Genomic DNA, 19,458 nt, shown 5'->3' with positions numbered 1-19,458 from the left:
ACGGACACATTTCCGGAACTTTTATATTTGATAATCACAATCGGGTCTCATACCTCAAAGAAGAAATACCGGGTCCCTAAAACACATTTTAGGTACACACACTCGCCTACCGATGATTGATATGTTGTATATCAGTCCATCGTCCCCAGCTGCTCTGACGCCCCCCACTGAGAGATGGGGGGCTATTGTACAGTCGGGCTCCCTTAACAGCGGGGGCGACGCAACCCAGGGAGAGGAGGGAGGGACCAGGGAGGGGGGGAGGATGGGTATGTGTGCACAGTCATTAACGCACACGTCATTTTTTTATCCAATGTGTTTCTACCAGCAGCCTCGTGGGACCCCCCCATCCCAAACCCCCACCCCCCCCCACCACCACCACCACCCCCGCCAAGGGAGGGAGCTTCCGCCGATGGCGCGGATTAACGTGATCAGACACGATGAACGTCTCATTTTCTTTCGTCAAGCGGCCGGCCTCAACCATGTTTTGCTGCTGCTGCAGCATCACATCAGCGTTTGATCCCCCCCCCCCCCCCACTCCACATACCCCCCCCCCCATGTGTTTATAATGTTGTCTGATTCAGTTGCACTATTTTGAATGTGTAGTGTAGACCGTCTGCAGTGTTGCTTTTCGAGCTTTTTCAAAGCGCTCAAAAAAACAACAACACGTGGGCTACGGCCCAGCGGGCGCACTATGGACCCCACCCCCCCCCCACCCCCCCACCCCCACCCCCGCTGGGTTAAAAATGGGCATGGAAGCATGTAATCTTCCGCCACCTCGCCCCATCGCCGGGCCTTGACAGATTCAGGGCTCTGGGTCTCGTGTCCAGGTGTCAGCAGTCCTAGCATCACGGTTCGGAATGGACAATGTTTGTGCTGGCTGGGATTCTCAGGCGGGAGGGAGGAACGGGTAAGCTGGGGCTTACAGGGAGAGGTAAAAAATTAATAATTTGTGTAAAGGTTGCTGTGTTACTTACTAATGATGCGCGTACGTGCAGCCCGTGGTGGGCAGGGGAAGCTTTGGTTCGTTATCAAAGAAAAGTTATCGCATCAAACATGACCTTTAGGTAATTGATAGGTACGTTTGTTGTCATTTAGTATGCTCAGCCGTGGGATTCTCTCTCGCACCGGAGTTAATTCAATTGATTATTCAGTTACAGGTTGTTAGCTAATGGCTTTTTTTTTGCCACAGCGCATATGATTGGTAATTAGCCGTACTATAAATAGACGGTTTAATGCCAACTCACTTTCGAAAGTGACTGATGAGCGACAGACCCGCCACGAGTCTCGAGGTGTCTTCTAATTTCCTCAGCGTGTGAAGGCAGGACTCCGTTGCTTTGAAGTGCGGCCCCCGTGGTAACCGCGTTAAGAAAATCTCTGTACTCAGATAACCTTGTCCTCGGAGACCGGTACATGATGGATCACTCTGCCATTCGCCCAGATTCTGAGAGTGTGCGGGTGTGCGTTTGTATTTGTGTGTGTGTGTGTGTGTGTGTGTGTGTGTGTGTGTGTGTGTGTGTGTGTGTGTGTGTGTGTGTGTGTGTGTGTGTGTGTGTGTGTGTGTGTGTGTGTGTGTGTGTGTGTGTGTGTGTGTGTGTGTGTGTGTGTGATGTCTATATGAATTTGCACAAAAGCATCCATACCTACCTATCAACCCCAGGATGATAATTACCGAAAAGACGTTTCAGCCAAGCGAATAATTTCAATGATAGAGCACAACTTTTAGTGGTTCGTTCCCTTTTCTTTCGAGAAATAAATCACACGCACACACCCATTATGTGGTTGAAGGCTGTTTTATGAATGTTTTATTGAGTCGTATACTTGTTTACTGCTATTGTCATCTGTCGCTCTGCCCTCCATTCCAGTGGAACAACTTTCGGTTGCAAGTTGTAAATAATAAATCGTAAATGTTAATTGTGGTTGCGGTTGCGGTTTTTACAGTTCTGCTCCCACTAATGCCATCGTACTCTTTCCACACAGAGCTGTCGTACTAGGACGAACACAGATGTTCAACTTCCCCCTTCACGTCAATATTTGATACGTTCGCATTAATTGTGCCCCATTAACCAGTTCACACTGTAAACAGTTATCTCTCTGGCTGCATACATACTGGCTGGTTACTGCCGGTTACTGTAATAGATGTCTTTACTTTGCAGTGAGGAGTCCTTGTTTAAATCTCAGAGCATCACACTGCAGACTGTCTGCTCCATCTGCAAAATAGCTTAACTTTATCGGACTGTGACTTTATATCTAGTATGCACATTTTATCCTACCACTCCATGTATGTAGTGTGTGCGTTCCTGATAACGTTCTGTGTTCTTTGAGAGACCCAATGATGTGAGGCTAAAAATGTGAGCTGATAAGTCGATATAAAACCAACAACCCTTTCAATGTTAGGTAGCTCATATCTGGCCGACTCATATCAACACTACAAAGTGGTACAAGATCAACCAGCCGAGCAACGTCGAAAGGTGATTGCAGCATCCCCTTCCGCAGAACATCTTTTGCTCAGACTGCTTTCTCAATAAAAGGGACAAAGTTATGAAACTCACTGCCAGACCACTTGAAACGTATCACTACATTTCTCACATTCAAAAGAAACACAAAATTGTGGCTAATTCAGCAACAATCTTGCTCTCATATTTCGTTTTTACACTGTGCTCTCTCTGCACGTCTTATTTTCTCTTCCATTTATCGCACTTCCATTTTCATTTTCCTACTTTTAATAATGTTAATTTGTATTATTATTTTAAACCAAAAGCCCTACTAGGGACAAGTGTTGTGAACTAGCTTTGGCTAAAAACACTATGATGCATAAATCCGATGACTGTTTCACCCTTATTTATGTTTTTGTATCCGTCCCTATTCAAATAAAACCTAAATAATATCGTTGTTGGTAACAAGTGTAGGCAGAATAAACCACTCCGGTCTTTCCCGTTATTTTCCAATAATGGAATACTTGCGGTGACGCGTCCGAGGCGATTGGGAGGAAGCTTGCCACCTCTGACGTCAGACTGAGGATGTAGATGCTGGTTGGCTGCTAACCGGAAGGTTGCTAGTTCGATCCCCGGCTCCTCCTCCTCCTCGAGGTGTCGCCGAGCAAGACGCCTCAACCTAACTGCCCCCTGACAAGCTGCCTGTCGCCTCGCATGTCTGACACCTCCGTCGGTGTGTGAATGTCTGCGTAAATGGGGGAATGTGGTACTGTATCGCGCTTTGAGTGGCCACTGGTTAGGGCTGCTTCGTTATTGAAATAAATCATAATCACAATTATTTTGGTCAATATCGCAATCACGATTATTCAAACGATTATTTTTGAGTTTGAAAACATGATGTATTTATTCAGCATGTCTCTACCAAAAACACTTTGAAATCTCGCCTTAAAAAAACACACAAAATGGTACAAAAGAAAATGTTCAAATCTAAAATTATGTAGAGAAATGTATCCAGCTGCACTTTCTATAAAACATAAAAAAAACAAAGACGATTATTTTCGTTTTGTGATCGTTTGATGCTAAAATCGAAATCTAGTTCGAAGCTCGTTTATTTGCCCAGCCTTACCACTGGTTACAGAATGCAGTCCATTCAACATTTACCATCGTTCTCCACCCCCCCCCCCCCCCCCCTTCAGGAGCAGTACATCCCCGGGCCCCAGAGCCTGCACCTCCAGAGAGCCCCTGTCCCCAATGACGTCATCTACACGGTGGGCCTGTACGGCTGGAGGAAGCGCTGCCTCTACTTCCTCCTGCTGCTCTTCCTCGTCACCATGATCGTGAACCTGGCCCTGACCGTTTGGATCATCAAGGTCATGAACCTGTCCACGGTACGTGCACCGGGTACTGGGTCTACTGGGATCACTGGCCCGTGGCTACTGGGAGGTCTTCAGTGTGGACGATGTGGAGAACAATGTTGGGGTTTAAAAGGGGTGGGCAGTGTTTGCCACATCGGGACAGATTTCCCTGCCAATCTGGCAACCCTGGCTCCACTTGGGGTGGGTTTTATTTGCTGGTTGGGCCAGATTTCCCTGCCAATATGGCAACCCTGGCTGCACTGGGTTTGGGTTTGTTTTGTTGGTTGGGCCAGATTTCCCTGCGCAATCTGGTAACCCCGGCTGCACTGAGGGCGGGTTTGTTTTGTTGGTTCGGCAAGATTTCCCTGCCCAATCCGGCAACCCTGGCTGCAGCGCACTGCAGCCAGGGTTGCCGGATTGGGCAGGGAAATCTTGCCGAACCAAACGGCTGTGTCTCAATTCAGGGGACGCATCCTTCGAAGGGTGCATTCGAAGGCCGATTGCGTCACTGCGACGCGTCAAGGCTGCAAATTACATATTCAATGACAAAACTATGTAAAAACATTTTTTTATATAAAAATAAAGTTGGGACTATTTTAAATTTGTAACTTTATTGTCAAAGTTCAATTTCATTAACACGAGCCATATAACGTTAAACTAATTAACGTTATCTTTTATATAATTATTATATAACCGAATCAGAATCAGAATCATAAAAGTTTATTGATCCCCGGGGGGAAATTGTTTCGTACAAATAGAAACCATAGAAGATAAGAATATAAAAAATACAAAATTATGAATAAAATACAAAAAAAATAAAAGTAAGAATAAAGTAAGAAGTGGACATCTAAGTGAAAGTGGACATCTCTTAGTGGGCTATATAGAACGGCTTCATATTTCTCCTCCGTCGTCCGGTTTGAACCGCATCTGTCAGGGTTGCTAGGTGACAGGAGTGGCGCGTCATCCCGCAAGGTAAAGGGTGTTAGCGGCTTGTTGCGCAAACTTGAAATGCTCCGTAGGCCAGACCGTCTCATTTAAAAACGCTCGTTCGGCATTCGGTCCGGCCTTCGCGGTCTACGAAGGCCAAACCTTTATAGACGGCGTCCTTCGAAGGATGCGTCCCCTGAATTGAGACACAGCCACTGCTTGTTCAAACTACGAGAAGTGCATCTGTGTCCGACTTGGCGTTGTGGGAGCTTGACGAGTTTCTGACTAGTTCTGGCGGATGTTCTCAAGTCTCGTGATGAATGCATGCGCGCAAATGCAGACAATCTAAAACTCGCCTAATGTTGTGTGTGTGGATGATTGGCTGTGCGTCGATGATGGCACGTTGAGCCATCAATGTGCAACAGGTGTGCAGCCTCACTAGTCCAATCAGACCCGCCGTCATCCACTCACATACACACAAACCACATATATAGTTGTGGATCACAATGCACTCCAACCAACAAGCTGAAACATGCTTTCTGTTTTCAGCACGCTGGGTTTTCACACCAAAAACGATGACAGTTAGGCTTTGGTATTTTTTCTTATCTAACGTCGGGAGTTATTGACCCATGGGAAAGCTGCTTTACAGATAAACTGCTGCAGGGCTTGGCTCCTGCAGCTGAATGTTTGTAAAATGAAAAAATGCCTCAAATTGAATCGCTAAGGTTTAAAAAGGGGCGCCTCATCAAAAGGTTAATTTCGGGCGCCGTTTATATAGGTCAAATATAGATTTACGTAAATGTAATGAAATGGAATCCCGAACGTGGCCTTAATACGCTGAGGAATAAATTGTATTTTACGGTCCACCCGTTTTTCTTTTCAATAAGGAGATCTAGTTCCCTCTGTTTGGATGCGGTGCGGGATTAGATCCCCCCCCCCAGCTGACTCCGCTGGGGGGGGGGATCTCACGAGCCAAGACCCCGCAGCCCTGTGACCTATCCAGCGCCTCAGCCGTAGGCTACCGCTTTGTCAACAAACTCTCGATGACAGCTCAAACCAACACCCCCCCCCCCCCCACCTCTCTAAACCACTCGAGTGGGACAGATGCATTACCTGACCATCTCTAGTGGTCACCCACCACTAACACCTCCCTCCTCACCCTCCCTCCCTCCCTCCTCGCCCTCCCTCCCTCCCTCCCTCCCTCCCTCCCTCCCTCCCTCCTTCTATCCCTCCCTCCCTCCCTCCCTCCCTCCCTCCCTCCCTCCCTCCTTCTATCCCTCCCTCCCTCCCTCCCTCCCTCCCTCCCTCCATCCCTCCCTCTATCCCTCCATCCCTCCCTCTATCCCTCCCTTCTTCCCTCCCTCCCTTCCTCCCTACTTTATTCCCTCCCTCCCTCCCTCCCTCCCTCCCTCCCTCCCTACTTTATTCCTTCCCTCCCTCCCTATCTCCCTCCATCCCTCCCTCCCTATCTCCCTTCTTCCCTCCCTCCCTCCCTCCCTCCCTCCCTTCTTCCCTCCCTCCCTCCCTCCCTCCCTTCTTCCCTCCCTCCCTTCATCCATCCCTCCCTCCCTATCTCCCTTCTTCCCTCCCTTCCTCCCTCCTTTCCTCCCTTCTTCCCTCCCTCCCTCCTCGTCGGTGTGTTACGTGCGTCACCAGACAGCGTGGTGGGGGCCCCCGTGGAGCCCGCGTCCCCGCCTCCCCGTCTCTGGGGGACCCCGGCGGTCTAATAACAGCTGTGTCGCCCCCCTCCCACCGGGCGGGTGATAACAGAGGCGCGGGTGTTCTGTTTGTTCTTTGATTTCATGTCTGGCGATCCCACTAATGGGTATCGCTCGACCATTACCCCCGGGCGGCCGGTGAGTCCTCGCTCCAGGCCAATCTCATCGGGCTCTGCGAAGGGGACCCATCGACGAATTGTACGCCGCACGACATCATCCAACCCCCCCCCCCCCCCCCCCCCCCCCCCCCACCGGCCGCCCGCGTAGCGATCGGCGCTAATATGTGATTTCGGTTTCCCTTCTCCGCCGCTCCCGCCGTCCGGGGCGCCGCTGTCACTTCGCTCACCTACCCGTCACTCCGCGAGCGAGTGCGTCCGCCGTGCCTGGCGTCTGGCACCCCCCCCCCCCCCCCCCCCCCGTCTCCGTCCCGTCCCCCCGCCCCTCTCGTGGTCCACTGCCTCTGCGTGACATTTCCTCCCAGAAGCACGAGACGGGAATCTCCTGTGATTAAATGTCACAATGATTCCCGTCAGAATCTCCGTTTGAGTTTGTGTGTGTGCGTGCGGCGCATGTGTGCGTGTTGTCTTTGTCGTGAGTCCCCGGTAACAATCGCCGATGTGGCGTTTGGGTAGAGGCGCCGCGTGTAGCGCCATTAGGTAAATTCTCCGCCCTGGTGAAAAAAACGCGGTTAGGGTTTGATGTACTCTTGGGTGTAACGGTGATAGGACAGAGTGAGGATGAAAAGATGGAGAAATGAAACGAAGGCGTTAGGAAAGTGGAACGGTAAACGGACTGCATTTATACAGCGCTTTTCTAACCAGTGGCCACTCAAAGCGCTTTTACAATGTTGCCATACAGTCACCCATTCATGCAAATGCCCAGTCACACAACAACGGGGGTGTCAACCACGCAAGGCGACAGCCAGCTCGTCGGGAGCAGCTTTGATCAGAGACACCTCGACCCTCGGCTAGTAAGAGCCAGGGATGGAGCCAGCACCCTGCCGGTTACCAGCCAACCCGCTCTACCTGCTGGGCCACAGTCTGGTTAATGCCGCTGTTAATGGACTCGCTGTGGTTTTATGTCGCAGGGCGGGATGGGGAACCTCCAGCTGAGCCAGGACGGGATCCGCCTGGAGGGCTTCTCCGAGTTCCTGCTGCCGCTCTACGTGAAGGAGATCCGGTCCCGGAGGGTACGTCAAAAACAAACCCAATCTGGCAACCCAGTGTTGCCAGATTGGGCCAGATTTCCCGCCCGATCTGGCAACTCTGGCAACCCAGTCCCGGAGAGTACATCAAAAACAAACCCACCTCCATTGTTGCCAGATTGGGCCAGATTTCCCCTCCTAATCTGGCAACCCTGGCTGCAGAGCACTGCAGCCAGGGTTGCCAGATTTGGGCGGGAAATCGGGCCCAATCTGGCAACTCTGCCCACCCCTTTAAACCCCAACGTTATTCTCCGCATAGCCACCCCTCACCGACCTCCTCGCGTCGGGTGGATGAATGGACGGGTCAATGATCCTCCCCAAGAGATAGTCAAAGCAGAGATGAGCTGATGGGATCTCAGCCGTGATTCACCGCGGGAGGCTTCCGGAAGGAACTTCAATGTTCGATCTCTGCACTTCTCCGCCTCTCTCTCTCTCTCTCTCTCGCTCTCGCTCTCGCTCTCGCTCTCGCTCTCGCTCTCGCTCTCGCTCTCTCTCGCTCTCTCTCTCTCTCGTTCTCTCTCGCCCCTCTCTCGCTCTCTTCCTCCATCTCACTGTCTCCCACACGGCACACAGGCTTGTCCAAACATGCACACACACACACACACACACACACACACACACACACACACACACACACACACACACACACACACACACACACACACACACACACACACACACGCCCCGTCCTCCGACGGCGTGTTCGTTCCGCCCGGCGTGCTCTTCCTCATTTCCTGTTGTTCCTCCCCGTGGCGCGCTATCTGGGCACCCCCATCAGCGGGGGGACGGTAATGGGCTTCCTCAGCCCGGCTGCCGAGCGCAGAGCACACGCAACCCTGCTGGAGATTACACACCATCACAGAGAGACCAGGGCTCCGCCGCGCTGTGTTTCCAATCAACGCCCACGCCGTAAACCCCCCCCCCCCTCCTCCTCCTCCTCCGGCTCCACCTCCACCTCCACCTCATCACAGACATGCTCCGCTCCCTCCTCCACCTCCTCCCTCTCCTCACCCCTCTCCTCCTCCCCCGGTTCCTCCTTCACCTCCTCCTCCTCCTCCTCCTCCTCCTCCTCCTCCTCCCCCACCTCACCCCTCTCCTCCTCCTCCCCCACCTCACCCCTCTCCTCCTCCTCCTCTCCCACCTCACCCCTCTCCTCCTCCTCCCCCACCTCACCCCTCTCCTCCTCCTCCTCTCCCACCTCACCCCTCTCCTCCTCCTCCTCCCCCACCTCACCCCTCTCCTCCTCCTCCTCCTCCTCCACCTCCCTCTCCTCCTCCTCCCCCACCTCACCCCTCTCCTCCTCCTCCTCCTCCTCCCTCTCCTCCTCCTCCCCCACCTCACCCCTCTCCTCCTCCCCCACCTCACCCCTCTCCTCTTCTCCTCCTCCCTCTCCTCACCTCTCTCCTCACCTCTCTCCTCCCCCACCTCACCCCTCTCCTCTTCTCCTCCTCCCTCTCCTCACCTCTCTCCTCCCCCACCCCACCCCTCTCTTCCTCCTCCTCCTCCTCCTCCTCCTCCTCCTCCTCCTCCTCCTCCTCCTCCTCCTCACAGACATGCTCTGCTCCCTCCACCTCCTCCCCCCTCCTCTGATGTGCCAGAGATTAACCAGCGCAGCTCCACCGCTGCGTTGACGCGCTGCACTGTTGTTCCTGGTTCCTTCTCTTTCCGATACCTACTTATACCCCAATAAAACGTACCGGCAGCAGTTGTCGGAAATCGTTTCCGACTTTTTTTTGTGAATAGCTGCCTGCCACCAGGAGAGCAATTCCGGAGACCGGAGACGAGATTCAAGACGAGATTTATTCTGTTTTTTATTCGATAGTTTGGGTTACAAATGCGGTCAGCCAGTTGCGGGTTGGAAAAGTGTGCGCAATTTGCCGCACCAGATTGAACGTTTTTTTATTCCGATGACGACAATTCGGGGTACTTTGGGCTTTGATTGAAAACGGGACATTTATTTAAATTAACGACGCCAGTCGTTCATCCGGTGCGACCTTCTCGTAGGCGCGCGATTAAAAGAAGGAAAGGCATTTGTTCTAATAACGTTTAGTCAAAACCAAACGCATTACCTCACGTTCTTCCTGAGAACGAGGCTGCGTGCACACACACGCGCGCAAACACACGCACACATCGCACAAGGGCAACCTTATCGGCGAACAGCAGAGAGGGAGAGAGAGACACAGACGCACACAGAGAGACACAGAGAGCCACACACAGAGAGAGACACACAGAGACACAAAGAGACACACACAGAGACACACACAGAGACACACACAGAGAGACACACAGAGACACACACAGAGACACACACAGAGAGAGAAAGAGACACACAGAGACACACACAGAGACGCACACAGAGAGAGAGAGAGACACACAGACACACACAGAGAGACACACAGAGAGACACACAGAGACACACAGAGACACACACAGAGACACACACAGAGAGAGAAAGAGACACAGAGACACACTGAGACACACACAGACACACACAGACACACACAGAGACACACAGAGAGACACACAGAGACACACAGAGAGACACACAGAGACACACACAGAGAGAGAAAGAGACACACAGAGACACACACAGAGACACACAGAGAGAGAGAGAGAGACACACAGAGACACACACAGAGAGAGAGAGAGAGACACACAGAGACACACAGAGACACGCACAGCGAGACACACAGAGAGAGAGGAACAGAGAGGGACGCACACGGCACTAGCGCGTGATGTGACTCGCTGGCTCGATACCCCTCCACCTGAGGCGCCCTGTCGTCCTGTTCATCCCGGCGAGCTGAGTGGGTGGGTGGGTGGGGGGGGGGGGGCGTCGTGTATTACGGCGTGTATGACGCGCGGAAGGGCCTCCGCCTAACGAGAGCTCGGATATCCTCTGCCAATCAATAAGCCGCTCTCCGTGACGGCTGCGGATACGCACGACCGTCCATAAGCGAGGTCTAGCGGGGACATCAGTGCTCAGCCCGGAAAATGTTGTGCGTCAACTCTTCTTCCTTCTACTACTTCCTTCCTTCTCCCTACTTTTTTTAGGAGGGAGAAAGTAGCCGTCGGATTCGTCAACCGCCAACCAGTACGGGTTCCTCGGCTCAGATCGGCGTTTAAAATATGCTATCATAAAAATCCCCAGGGCCAATATTGGATGTCAACATGGAGCAGTATCAAAGATGCCAAGTATTAAATTAAATCTGCTCAGGTTTTTTTGCATATTTGACACGCAAGATGTTTCTGGTGGGAGATTGCGCGCATTGTCCACAGTGTTTCATCATCCCTCCTGACATACGTTGTTCACAAGTCGTCCGCCGCTGTTTACCGTCGGCGCTTTGGCCCGCGCCCGGCGAATAATAATGTGATCAGGCGGTTCGGGGAATGCACCGACAAACCCGACGTGTGTGTGTCCCGTGTTCGACCCAAATAGCTGCTATTGTTGTTCTAAAAATAAGAGCTATGTCACGTTAATGTGTTTAACAAAATACGCACGCACGCACGCACGCACGCACGCACGCACGCACGCACGCACGCACGCACGCACGCACGCACACAAACACACACACACACACACAAAAATACACAAAACACACACACAAAAAACTGAATCGGTGTGATAGCTTTGCCATTGTTCTCTTTCATTTTATGTGTTTTTTGGTTTACTCAGTTTTATCGCAGCCGCTTCTAAAGAAATCTTACACTCTGCCCTCCGGCCTTCATGTCCATGTTTACCAAAAGTAAGAATAAAGGCAGACCACCCCCGCCCAGACCGCGATGGACCCCCGACCTGGGCCCGGAGCACATTTAAACGGACTTAATGAGACTCCCTAGGCTCCCCCATCGCCCTGAATACACTCTGATCTTACTTCATCCCTGCTTCAATCACTACCGGGTTGCATAATTTATAGAAACACTGTGCGGTGCTCCACGCACTCTGCTGCCAAGGATTGATTCTTCCTCTTCCTCTTCGTCTTTTGTTTGTCCTAATCATCAGACGACCGCACTGCGATAAACCGTCGCTGGCGCGCTGCCCAACAAATGATAGCTTTGGGGGTCTAAAGGTGACGTTGTAGGAATGTGAGGTCTCCGGCACCCCTCTGACGATGTCCGTCCTAGGGGTCGAGGCTCCAAGCAGCACCGAGTGGTTTATATCCTACACATTCCGTACACCTGATCACCCGGAAGCACCTCGTTACCAGCGCTCAGACTTAGTGTACGGTCCTGCAACTTCTGATTGCATCTGTTTTCCTCATCCAGTGGGCGACACGTCGGAAAGGGAAAACCGACCCCCATCTTGTTTGTTTTTTGTCTATATGTGAGTCACATGCACACATATACGAATCCCTCCATTACCAGACGTTAAACACTTCTTTCATTATAGCTTTTGATCTTCTGGATATCGTTTGGATTGGTGTGGTAGCAACACGACTGGATCAAAAACACGTTCACTGAAATAGTTTTTCTTTTAAGAGTTCAACTGCACGGCGATTGCTTCGCATGAATCATTAGATATGTCGCACACTGCTGGCTGCATCTGATTCCACCCAACTCCAGGTGGGGTCGTGTCTGTGGCACACAGAGAGCTGAACGTTAATGACAACAGAGGCCCAGGGATGCTTATAACGACGATGATGGCAACAACGGTCAGATGACTGTGGTCTGCGTTGGTGCCGGATGCTCTCCTGGTGTTTGTAAAGGGCAGCTCACAGATAGCACGCTACAGTCTTATTAACAAGGGGACTGGTGACCATTTAGAAACAGTGGAAGAAGTGGGAGGAGCCTGGGAGTAGTGAAGTTAGTTCATGTTGAAACTTCACACATTTAACGGTTTGTATCTGAATGTAGGCTGTAAGAAATTTGGGTTCAAAATGAATATGCTTAGTTTGGAGTGGTAATGAAGGCTCTGCTAATGAACTTTTATTACAATCCCACTATTACTATGTGGGGTTTATTTCATTTAATTTCAGTGTTGATATGCAAACAGTTACGTGCCACTTGAGACGCTGATGAAAAAGACAAAAGGGAAATTAGGGCTGCTCTTTGTTTTGATGAATATAACAAAGACCAAGTTATGTATTTCGATGCAGTAACTTTTCTTTGTGCTATTGTCAATTACGTGACATTGTTTGAGTTAACGCTAATGAAGCAACGTACAAAGAGAGAAATCTGAGACGCTATCGGTAGCACTGATGACATGTCTACCGGGAAGATACGTTATTTGTTTTGCTCTGCTAGAACAGTCCAATGAAATCATGAATTGTCTTGTAATTAAAGCGTTTGATATCAGCCAAAGACAAGATGGCTCTCCGTGTCATCTCATGATATTACAGTAACCCGATCCCCGAGGAAACGCGATCGTGTCTCTGTAACAATAGACGGCTAAAGTGAGCAAAAGAAAAACACAGTAATTGTACCCACGGACTAGCACTGTGTCTGGATCCAACCAGAACTAGCACTGCATAGAAATATATGAAAAACGCAAGAAAAAATTAAACAGAAAAATATATTATTTACATGAACCGTTAGTTTTTTTCTGTCAAGGTTCCTTGATCAATGAACCTGAATCATTACCGAGAACGTACGCTCTTAAATGAGACCCACCCATTTTTTTTAATGCCTCTTTTAACCAACGGTGACTGCGCCGTCTCGTACCACATCCAACCCGAATTCTAGCATTTCCTAAAAGACGAGCAGACGAATCCCCCGCGACCGGTCTGAGCCAGCTGGCGGAGGAGGAGGCGCCCTCGGCCCGGTCGCCCTTGTCTGTGTATCTTTCTCCGTGCCTTCCCGGGTTTGTTTTATCGTCTGCAAACGAAAACCGCTTCCTCAACCCGCCCCCCCCCCCCCATCCAGGCGCTCGTTTCTCAGTCCGTCGGCGTTGGGGGGCACCCACCCCCGCACCCCCCCACCCCCCCCCCCCCCCCACCTCGCTACAAACAACACACTCCTGCTCCTCACAGACGCTCTGATCAGCACTTGACCTTGCACAGGTCGACAAGGCAACATGAAACAGAGATGGCGTGTCTGGAGGGAGGGGGGGTGGTGGGGGTGAGGGGGGCTGAGGCGGGGTGGTGTGGTGGTGTGGTGGTGGGGGGGGGGGGGGGGGGGGGGGATGTGTCTCTGCCTCAGCCCCCACAGGATACGCGCTAAGACACCGGGAAAACTCTTCAAAGCGGTTTGCTTTCAAATCAAGGCAGCTGAAACTTCACACTACTACAGTGCCTTTGGAAGGAGAGAACAAAAACACACACACACACACACACGTACACACACACACACACACTCAGCACTCAACGTTTCTGATGTTGATACGCGGGGTTGGTACACACACACACACACACACACACACACACACACACACACACACACACACACACACACACACACACACACACACACACACACACACACACACACACACACACACACACACACACACACACACACAGGGGGGGCCCAGCCATAGGAGCCTGCGACGGTCGCACACCTAGGGACCCTCCCAACCACGACGGTTCATTAAGTTAAAGTTTGGGGGTAACTGTGGGTGCAGGTGGGTGCGTGAAAGTAGTTTCTTGTTTCAAACCGTTGCTTCCACTAAGTTATGTTTGCCAGTCATTGGTTGGCCTTGGATTGGACGTTTAATGGGAGCTCACAGAAATCCATTTTCTGCTTTTGATTAGACACACACACACACACACACACACACAAAGTCTTTTTTGTGTGCCAAACAGTCTGTTTTTGTTTACCCAATCGGCTGAGCCCGCTTCTTTAAAGCGACACTTTGATCCAAATTCACGGCGTGTCGCACAATCAGGCAGAGTGAAAAAAACAACAATATATCGGTTCTGAGCAATAAAGTGGAAGTGGAATCATCTCGTTCTCTCTCTCTCCCTCCCTCCCTCCCTCCCTCCCTTTTTCCCCCTCTCCCTCCTCCCTCCCTCCTCCCTCCCTTCTCCTCTCCCTCCATCCCTCTCCCTCCTCCCTCCCTCCCTTCTTCTCCCTCTCCCTTCTTCCCCCTCTCCCTCCCTTCCCCACTCCCTCCCCCCTCCCTCCTCCTCCCTCCCTCCCTCTCTCCCTTCTCCCCCCTCTCCCTCCTCCCTCCCCCTCTCCCTCCTCTACCTCCCTCCCTCCCCCTCTCCCCCTTCTCCCCCCTCTCCCTTCCTCCCTCCCCCCCCCCTCTCCCCCCTCCCTCCTCCCCCCCTCCCCCAACAGGACAGTGCCTTGGTGTTGCGGTCGGAGAGGAACGTGACACTGAATGTCCGAAACAGCCAGGGCCATCTCACGGGCCAACTGACCGTGGGTGAGTCTTCGCAAAGCAACATCGTCAAGTTGCTTCTTTGTGTGTGAACCAACTAGGACTGAACGATTTGGGGAAACAATCCAATTGAGATTATTTCCAATATTGTCATTGCGATTTAGCGAATTCTCTTTTTAACGTGCCTTATGTTCTGTATTATTCACATAACAAGCAATAGATCCTTCTATAGTATGACCGACACAATATTGGAAGCAGTCAACATATAACTGCTCTTTCCTTTAGGCCAGGCCGATGTATTGAGATGAATGATGCATGAATTGATATTATAACATCTTTATTTATCTATTGAATTGTAAAAGAATAATAAATACGAATCTTACTGATCTCCAGTCAGTATTAGTCACAAATCACACAAAAAACATTTTTTTTAATCGCAGCCTTTGCGAATTGCAAATTGCAAATGCAAATCACAACATCATAAGAATAAAATTCTCTGTGAGAAGCCTCCAAGTGATTCCGAGACGAGGGTCATTTGGTGCCCTGTGGGGAGAAATTGTGGATTGTGTTCTCGAAACCGCGGTCGTAATTACAGCAGTAATTGATATTGGAGCTCGCAGGAGGTCTGCACTCATTGGACGAGAGCGCGGTCGACCCATTGTTCCGCTCGTCACTCGGCCGTTGAGTCTGCCGGCACATGACCAATTACCGGTTTAATGGACGGAGGAAGTTAATTAACCGAGGCAGGGTTTGAACATTAGAGCCTGCGGTAGGAGCTCGCCACAGCGCCCACCTGTAGGCAACCCTGGGCTGGACGCCCTCTCCCCCGACCATCTGCTTAATGACACGCTCCTACAAATCCAATTAGCCCCGGCGCGAGTGTGTCTGCCAAATGACCACACGGCTAACAAAGTAAACAAACCCGGGTATTCTCCTGTCCTCCTTTCTCCTGATATCCTCCAAAACAATACCCTGCATGGGGTGCGCATACACACACGCACGCACGCACGCACGCACGCACACACACAGACACAACGCTTGAAGAACAGACTTCGAATGCGTTCCCCCATTTGTTCTTCATCCCCCCCCCCCCCCCGCCCCCTCGATTGCCGAGGCAGACTGCAGAACTCAGCGGTTATGTAACCAAACGGGGCGCCGAGGGAAGAAATCAGGGCATCTTGCCCGAGGACATACACCTGGAGGGCTCCCACGCTGAATCCTTAACAGCCGAATCAAGGTCAACCCCCCCCCCCCCCTCTACCCACCCACTCCCCGCCTTCCACCCCACCCCCCCCCCCCCCCCCGACATGATCTCGGCCCCCGGAGTTCAGTGGGGGCCGTGCGCCCGGGGCCCCCACAATTCAGGGAACGGGGCCGAGCGGGTTGAAAGCGGGCCCTCTTCACAGCTATAGAGGCCCCCGGCCCGGGAGGGTGGTCATAGGACTTCTCGATTATGGAAAAAGATTCACGATTATTTTGGTCAATAAAAAACAATTATTGAACGAGTTTGAAAACATGATGCCTTTATTCAACATTTCTCGAAAAAACACTTTAACAGAGAACTTTCCCCTTAAAAAAAAGTTTAAATAGAAAATGGTCAAATAGAAAATAATGTATCCAGCTGTTCTGCACTTGTATAAGACATTTAATGAATAAAATATGTATACTTACTAAGAAATTAAAAAGAAACACTTCAAGTCAATTATATTAGCTTGGAAATCGTTAGACCCAGAAATCGAAATCATGATCAAATTTGGTTAATTTCACTGCCAGGTAGTCATGGTGATGTCCCCCCCCCCTCCCCCCCAGGGTCGGACTCTGTGGAGGCCCAGTGCCGGAGGCTGGAGGTCCGTAGCCGTGCCGACGGCCAGCCGCTGTTCAGCGCCGACGCCGACGAGATCCGCATCGGGACAAGGACCTTCACCGTCACGGGTAAGGGCCACGCCCCCCTAGACCACGCCCCCTCGACCAAAGCCTCCACCACGGACACACCCCCTAGACCACGCCCACATGACCCCACCCCCTAGACCACGCCCCCATGCCGGCCCTTCCAAACAGTCGAGGCGAACGTTAACTTCAGTACAATAGAGAAGAGATTATAGTTTATAGAATATCGTAATTATTATTATTATAAAAAAAAAAGAGGCTTTGGTTTTTTGTAGTTATTGGATTTCTTTCTTCTGCTTTAGCAGTTTAGGAATAGGTTGAAGCGCATGCCATTGTTTTTTTTTGACTTTTATTTTACTAACGGTTTCTAATTGGTTCATCTCCTTGGCTCCGCCGCCAGGGTCGGAGGGCGCCGTGTTCCGGCACTCGGTGGAGACGCCGCTCATCCAGTCCAGCGCCTCCGAGGAGCTCAAGTGAGTCTCGCTCGGGTTCATTAGAGCCCGCCCCCGCTCCCCCGCCCCCCTGTACCGTACCTGCTCTGACCAGATCAAACCTGTTGGACACGACGGGGATTATCCCTGCGGGGGTGAAACCAAACGCCTATTAGCAGCGCCACGAAGAGGAAAAAGAAATGAGCGCCCGGACGCTTCCCGGATCGCCGTGCGTAACCCGCGGCACCTAGCTCCTCGTTAGCACCCGCCGCGCACCTACAGCGCACCGGAATAGTTTCTTTCCATCTCGGGGCGCGGGGATTAACGCAGTGGCCCTTCTCTGGGCGCCGCTACGGCCCTCGCCACCCCCCCACCCTCACCCCCACCCCCCCCCCCACCACCGGCCGTAATGAGGCTCCGCCAGGGGGGAAAACGAGCAAGTTTGAGACGCATTACAGCCGGAACGGACTCCCCCCCCCCCCGTCTCCCCCCCCGCGCCGGGCCTGGGGCGGCGCGGGGGGGGGGGGGGGGGGCGGGAGGGGGGCGCACCGGCCCATTACACAGCCCATAATGAGCAGGGTTTGGAGTCCACCTTGCTGTTTTCTAAAGGGAGGCCTGGGATCAAAGTTGGCAGAGGAGCGCGAGTTCTGGCGGCGGTGGATTCCTCCCCCTTCCTCCCCCTTCCTCCCCCTTCCTCCCCGAGTGACTTGAATGGTGATGAGACGCGCAGGCGCCGGCACACAGGGCTCTCCCTCCCTCCCTCCCCCCCTCCCTCCCTCCCTCCCTCCCTCCCTCCCTCCCTCCCTCCCTCTCTCTCTCTCTCTCTCTCTCTCTCTCTCTCTCTCTCTCTCTCTCTCTCTCTCTCTCTCTCTCTCTCTCTCTCTCTCTCTCTCTCTCTCTCTCTCTCTCTCTCTCTCTCTCTCTCTCTCTCTCTCTCTCACTCTCACTCGCCTCATCTCTCTCTCTCTCTTTCTTCCACTTACCTCTCTCTCTCTCTCTCTCTCTCTCTCTCTCTCTCCCCCTCTTTCTCATCTCTCTCTCTCTCTCTCTCTGCCTCTCTCCCACTTACTCTCAATCTCCCTCTCCTCATCTCTCTCTCTCTTTCTTCCACTTACCATACTCCCACTATCTCTCTTGCTTTCTCTCTCCTTCCCTCTCCCCAATTCTATCTCGCTGGTTGTCATTCTCCCCCTCTCCTAATCTCTCCCTCTCTCTCTCCTAATCTTTCTCGCTCTCTCTCCCTCCCCCAATCTCCCCCTCTCTCTCTCTCTCTCTCTCCCTCCCTCGTTCTCCCGCTCAGGGGGGGACGGCCATTTGCAATTGGGTCAATATCCCAATGATATGTGTACAAACCGCAGAGACGTGGCGGGTGCGAGGCGGCTGCCGCTGAAGTGTTTTCGGTCGGGTTAAGCCCAAACCTAATATCGGTACTTTCCCCCAGTGCCGGGGACCAGAGAGCCCCCTCATCATGGAGTGTCTCCTTCAATAAGATATCGAGCGCACAGGCGGTAAGAATCGTTTTTTTTAGGCTTCTACACTTTCGATCAAGTCCTTAGACCAAATCTGTTTCGGTGTGTTTACCGCATCGACAAAACCGGACGACGAATTGAGATTCTTAGCGTTTCTTTGTCGGAGATGTAGAGTTCGCCCCCCGGAGCTTGGGGGGAGGTGTTGGGGGGGGATAGGGAGGGGGGGGTGGCTGAACGGGGACCGGGCCAAACACCTCGGCTCGTGGGCTGGGTTTGGATCCAGATGGAGAGCACGGAGAGTGGATGTGGTCTGGACCGCCGGGGCGGGGGTTAAGGGTGCCAAGACACACACAGAGACACACACCGACACACACACAGACACACACACACACACACACACACACACAGACACGCTAGGATCAGAGGCCTGTTCCCCTGATCCACACAACAGACCCGGGCCCAGTCCCGCAGAGAGACATTTTGATGTCAGGCTGTTGGGAACGACAGCGGGGCTCTGGGTTTTCTGGAGTCTCCACGACTTTTAATCCACGGCTTGAAATAAAATGAAAATCCGCCGGCAAATCCACCACGTCTCACAGCTCACTCAGTCTGTACGTGACTGGAGAACAGCGCGAGAACAAATCCAACCTTGACCCTAAACCACACATTAACCATCGGTAAATCACTGAGGATGAGAGCGATCGGATCCACACACACCCCCCTACACACAAACACACCCTCCGCACAGATGTCCTCTCCCGCTGTGACGATATT

The 19,458-nt window shown here is 52.1% G+C and overlaps 1 protein-coding gene across 1 annotated transcript in view; it reads left to right on the top strand.

Moving 5' to 3' along the window:
- LOC130369794 (zeta-sarcoglycan-like) overlaps positions 1-19,458 on the top strand; it is a 32,367-nt gene that overhangs the window by 6,103 nt on the left and 6,806 nt on the right. Inside the window, exons 2-6 of the mRNA XM_056575352.1 lie at positions 3,629-3,820; positions 7,520-7,621; positions 14,855-14,942; positions 16,707-16,829; positions 17,185-17,257. Coding sequence (XP_056431327.1) covers positions 3,629-3,820; positions 7,520-7,621; positions 14,855-14,942; positions 16,707-16,829; positions 17,185-17,257 — 578 coding nt within the window. The remainder of the gene's footprint in view (positions 1-3,628; positions 3,821-7,519; positions 7,622-14,854; positions 14,943-16,706; positions 16,830-17,184; positions 17,258-19,458) is intronic.

This window comes from Gadus chalcogrammus, chromosome 17 (genome assembly GCF_026213295.1).
Source record: "Gadus chalcogrammus isolate NIFS_2021 chromosome 17, NIFS_Gcha_1.0, whole genome shotgun sequence".
In the NCBI taxonomy this organism is placed as follows: domain Eukaryota; kingdom Metazoa; phylum Chordata; class Actinopteri; order Gadiformes; family Gadidae; genus Gadus; species Gadus chalcogrammus.
This window is presented reverse-complemented; position numbering and strand designations above follow the sequence as displayed.